Raw genomic sequence first — 5,120 nt, forward strand, 5'->3', positions numbered from 1 at the left:
AGATACTGTATGTCATGCGTACGTCATGTTTCATTTACCTATTTTTGATCATGTGGGAATTAGCCTGATGTTCTCAAGGCAACACATACGTACAGCTTATCAGGCCAAGAGGGGTTCCTCAGAGCCTTACATGGACTGTTCCCGAACCAATAGGGAGCATAAATAGGGCTTCTGGACAGGCTAGTAGTATTAACACTGTCTCCCCTGCAGGTCAGCAAGATGTCTGCCCTGAAGTACGCTCTGAGCCTGGTGGCTCTCCTTGTGGTCTCTGCCTGGGCTGAGGTAACAACTCTACATGTTTCTCATAGATGTTAATTATTTTTGAACAGCTTTGTTAACTGTTTGTACTGAGACATTTATGTAGCTGTACGTCATCAATGTTTGAGTGTTGATTAGAATTGACTCCAAGCCGGTGACAATGACCACATGTTAGTGTCACCGGCCAAATCCAAAATGTCTTCCAATCATCTGACCATATTTGTGGTTTGTAAAGACATGACTCTGCGGTTATTCTGGAAGGATCCCTGACATCCTGTCTGTGTTTGGTTCACTACAGGAACGCCCGGTGTCCGAGCTCCTCTGGGAAGCTAACAAGGATGTGGGTAGGTACAGTGGAGTAAAGTAGATTCAGATCAGTGTTTTCTTGTTCCCCCAACATGTTGACACTATAGAAACCATCCGGCCCCAGACCATAAAGGAATGAGTAGTAGAGCTAGGCAGGTGTTTCTGGTGACGTAGTATACAGACTGGGCTGTCTATCTACCTCAACTAGGCAAGTAGGATTCTGCATATTTGTAAAAACACATCTGCCTTTAAATTCAGCTCAGAAATAACAATAATTATTATTAATAATAAATGTAATACCATATCTATAATTAATATTATTTCTAATATGATTAGAAATAATAACTAAAAGAATTACTAATAATAACTATAATGCTAAATAAAAAAAAAAATTCTTCCCAAAAACGTACTTTCAATCCGATTGGTCATGTTGCATGGTCGTGCTTCATAGTCTGACACTAAATGACTTTTTCCGTAAGTAATAGTTTGGTGCACAGCTCCCCCTATCTCTCACACACACACACACACACACACACACACACACACACACACACACACACACACACACACACACACACACACACACACACACACACACACACACACACCCCAACCCACTAGGGGTGGGAATCTCTTGGCACCTCACGATTCGATTCGATTCCGATTCAGAGGTCAACGATTTGATTATAAAACGATTATCGATGCATCTCGATGCATCTCGATGCAACAATTTTTTAATGTACATTTCCATGCAGGATTTTCAAAAATATATATACAGTACATCTGAGTTCACTACTCAGAGTTTGCTAATCACTTCCTACTTGTGTGATGATCATTAAAGACAATCAACAGATGAATTACCTTATCTAATATTTTAGATTAGATAAAGTCGGTTCTCTGCGCAGAGAACCCGCAGGCAGAAAGGAGTTTTCTGTAGCGCTCTGCAGCAGGCCAACAAATTTAATTAAAAAAAAATAATAATAATAATTTGTTTCAGATTATAAATTTTTCTGCATTGAGACGGAATCGTTCTAGAGAGAATCGCGATGCATCAAAGAATTGATTATTTTTCCCTCCCCTACAACCCACCCTCCCCTTTGAGGGTCCTGGTAACACTATATAAATAATAACTTGTTCTGGTCTTTAGTGCGCACTGAGGACGAGCCCTACGTGGTGGACGACATCGCCTACGACAGCGAGATGGAGAGGAACGCTGACCCCTGCACTTCCCGCGGCTGCATGTGGGGAAAGTCTAACGACGGCAAGGTCTACGTGCCCTACACCGTCTCCGGACAGTACTGTACGTACAGCCTGTGGACACACAAGACCCCCCTGACAAGACATTCACTTTATCAGAAAACATTTGACCCAGAGCTCCATGAACAAACAGGAGTATTCAAACAATTTAAATAACAAAGGTTTGCTTATTTTATTAGGATTATTATTATGTTTGATCATTTAAAATGACGGTAATCATAAAAAAATATGTCTTCCCCCTTGAGTACAAATAGTTCAAGCACAGCTGAACATAGATTGAGACTCACTTGACTGACTGTAAAACGTGAAGGGTGTGGCTTTCCTCTAACGACCTGTCTCTGACTCCTCCCCTTCCCTGCCTGTCTCTGACTCCTCCCCTTCCCTGCCTGTCTCTGACTCCTCCCCTTCCCTGCCTGTCTCTGACTCCTCCCCTTCCCTGCCTGTCTCTGACTCCTCCCCTTCCCTGCCTGTCTCTGACTCCTCCCCTTCCCTGCCTGTCTCTGACTCCTCCCCTTCCCTGCCTGTCTCTGACTCCTCCCCTTCCCTGCCTGTCTCTGACTCCTCCCCTTCCCTGCCTGTCTCTGACTCCTCCCCTTCCCTGCAGCCTCCCGTGAGCGCTCCATCATCGACCGCGGCCTGCAGTCCTTCTCCAGCTTCTCCTGCATCCGCTTCGTCAAGCGCAGCAACCAAAGGGATTCCCTGAGCATCCAGTCCCTCAGCGGGTGAGGAGCGCGCGCGCGCGCGCGTGTGTGTGTGTGTGTACACCCACAAGGAAGCATCAAGAACTATGAACCTATTGACGGTTGCATTGGGTCTCTACATTCTACATTCATTAGGCCCTTACTGTATTCTCATTGAGCTCCAGACTTTACAAATCAACTCTTAAGTAGTTCACCCTGCTTTAGCATGTTGGGCCTTGCAGAGCCTACATGTATAGTTGCTCGGATATTGTTTGTGTTTGGACGAATGGCTTTTGATCAATAGACACACTTCATGGTGTATTTGGCACTGGCACTTAATGAACGCACTTAATGTACGTTGTATTTATTCATTCAGTACTTAATTGTGTAGCATCTGCAGTAGCTAGCTATCACTGCTGTGTACGGGGAACGGGTTGGCCTGGCGATTGTTAGTACTTGCACTTGGTTCTATGAACATCTGTACTGTAGCGACAGCGATATATTGTAAGTTGTAATTGTAAGTGGCTTTGGATAAAAGCGTCTGCTAAATGCCCTCACTGTAAATGTAATGTAAATGTGTTTATGTAGACGGGGAAATCAACACGCACCACTTTCCCATTCAAATCACCCTGGCCTGACTCCCACCGCCTCTCTGATTGTAGGTGCTATTCCTTCGTGGGTCGCCGTGGTAACTCCCAGACGGTGTCCCTGAGTCGTCAGGGCTGCCTGTACCACAACACGGTGCAGCACGAGCTGCTGCACGCCCTGGGCTTCAACCACGAGCAGACCCGCTCCGACCGCGACCAGCACATCAGGGTGATGCTGCAGAACGTCCAGTCAGGTCAGTGGCTCAGTCCTCATCCAGGGTCTCTCTCGCACACACACACACACACACACACACACACACACACACACACACACACACCTATAACCCCTCTGGTCCATCCTCCACAGGCATGGAGCACAACTTCAACAAGATCGCCACACTGAACCAGGGCACCCCCTACGACTACAACTCTGTCATGCAGTACCACAAGTGAGTCTGACCCCATCAGCCTGATGCCCTCTCAACCACAAAGAAAGAAAAGTCAACTAACTGCATTGCTGTTTGACGTCACACCTACAGACACCACGGAGTGGTCGCTTACAGGATAATTAATCATTGGGTGAAACAAGTCAAAGGGACAATCCCGTTTGTTTTGGACCAGAGTCCATGTGGAGGAGGAGTGTGTCAGAGTATGTGCAGCTAAGTGTTCTGCATGCTTCCAGGTACGCCTTCTCCAAGAACAACCAGCCCACCATGGTGCCAATCCCCAACCAGAACGTCTCCATCGGCAAGGCCACCCAGATGAGCCAGAACGACATCAACAGGCTGAACAGGCTGTACAAGTGCTGAGCGGGTGAGTCCGTCCGGCCCTCCTGTTCCAGGAGCCCTGTGGAGTAGGGCCCTCATAACAAGGTCAGGGGTTCAACCCCCGAGGTAGAATAGATTGATGAAGCAATGGCCCAAGTCTTCCATTCCCCATGTAGATTCATGTGTACACAACGTTGCATGAATGATAGGATGTGATACTGACATCAGTGGTCTGTTTTTCTATGCAGTTCATCCAATGATCACTTCATGTTCCATTTCTCTGCTTTGTCTTTGTAACAGGTGACCAGGATTTCCATTGCCGAACACAACGTCCAATCACAGTCCAGAGTCATCGGTTTATAGTCTGAGGGTGTATTGAGCCAATCACAAGGCTTGACCATGTGTTGTACCTTTTCCCAATAAACCATATAGACATTCACCAAGCCTTTGTGTCCATTGACCTTCATTTGACCCCTCTGAATCCTGGTCCAGGCCTTGACCATCGTCTACCTGGTCTAGCATAACAGACTACAGATGTGCACAGGGTGCATGTCAGCAAAGGGGAGATAGTTAGAGGGCAAAGCCGCCAATGTTTGAGTCAAGAAGCCTAATAAAGTCATGATGACGTCATGAATCCACCATGGCTGAAGTGATGACGTCATGAATCCACCATGATGGATGAAGTGATGACGTCATGAATCCACCATGAAGGATGAAGTGATGACATCATGAATCCACCATGGATGAAGTGATGAGGTCATGAATCCACCATGGATGAAGTGATGAGGTCATGAATCCACCATGGATGAAGTTTGATAAGAACAAACAAACAAAGATATTATATATATATATAGATAGATATTTTGGAGTGTTTCAAAACAACACAGCATACAGTGTTCACTATGCTGCTCTTGGCTGATGTTGCTTTGTAATTTCAACTTGATATGCAAATATTTCATCCATATGTGATATGTTTAAAGGTCCCATGACATGCCACCAGGTGTGAGTGTGATCAGCCGTTACAAGTCGTTTTGAAAATCTGGCTCTTATGACATCACAAGTGGGTGTGTCCACCTAGATGTGTGCTGGATAGATCATTCTACCAGCCTACCCAGTGGACTGTAGCAAATGTTGCTCATCTATCAGTCACACATCTGCAGGTGGACACGCCCACTTGTGATGTCACTGTAACAGCGAATCACACACACCTGGTGGCTTGTCATGGGACCTTTAATGTAAATAGAAAGAGCTAAGCAACGTTGTTC

The 5,120-nt window shown here is 45.8% G+C and overlaps 1 protein-coding gene across 1 annotated transcript; it reads left to right on the forward strand.

Moving 5' to 3' along the window:
• Positions 1-219: 219 nt before the first annotated feature.
• Positions 220-4,272, forward strand: LOC311357611 (hatching enzyme 1.2-like; the record flags this gene model as incomplete). The annotated part of the gene is made up of 8 exons (XM_084477608.1): positions 220-282; positions 557-602; positions 1,712-1,864; positions 2,426-2,543; positions 3,164-3,342; positions 3,456-3,537; positions 3,771-3,901; positions 4,156-4,272. The coding sequence occupies 7 exons, from the start codon at positions 220-222 to the stop codon at positions 3,895-3,897; spliced, it is 768 nt and encodes a 255-aa protein (XP_084333734.1). The 3' UTR covers positions 3,898-3,901; positions 4,156-4,272.
• Positions 4,273-5,120: the final 848 nt, after the last annotated feature.

This window comes from Micromesistius poutassou, assembly GCF_964030765.1.
Source record: "Micromesistius poutassou genome assembly, chromosome: 13".
Taxonomy (NCBI): Eukaryota; Metazoa; Chordata; class Actinopteri; order Gadiformes; family Gadidae; genus Micromesistius; species Micromesistius poutassou.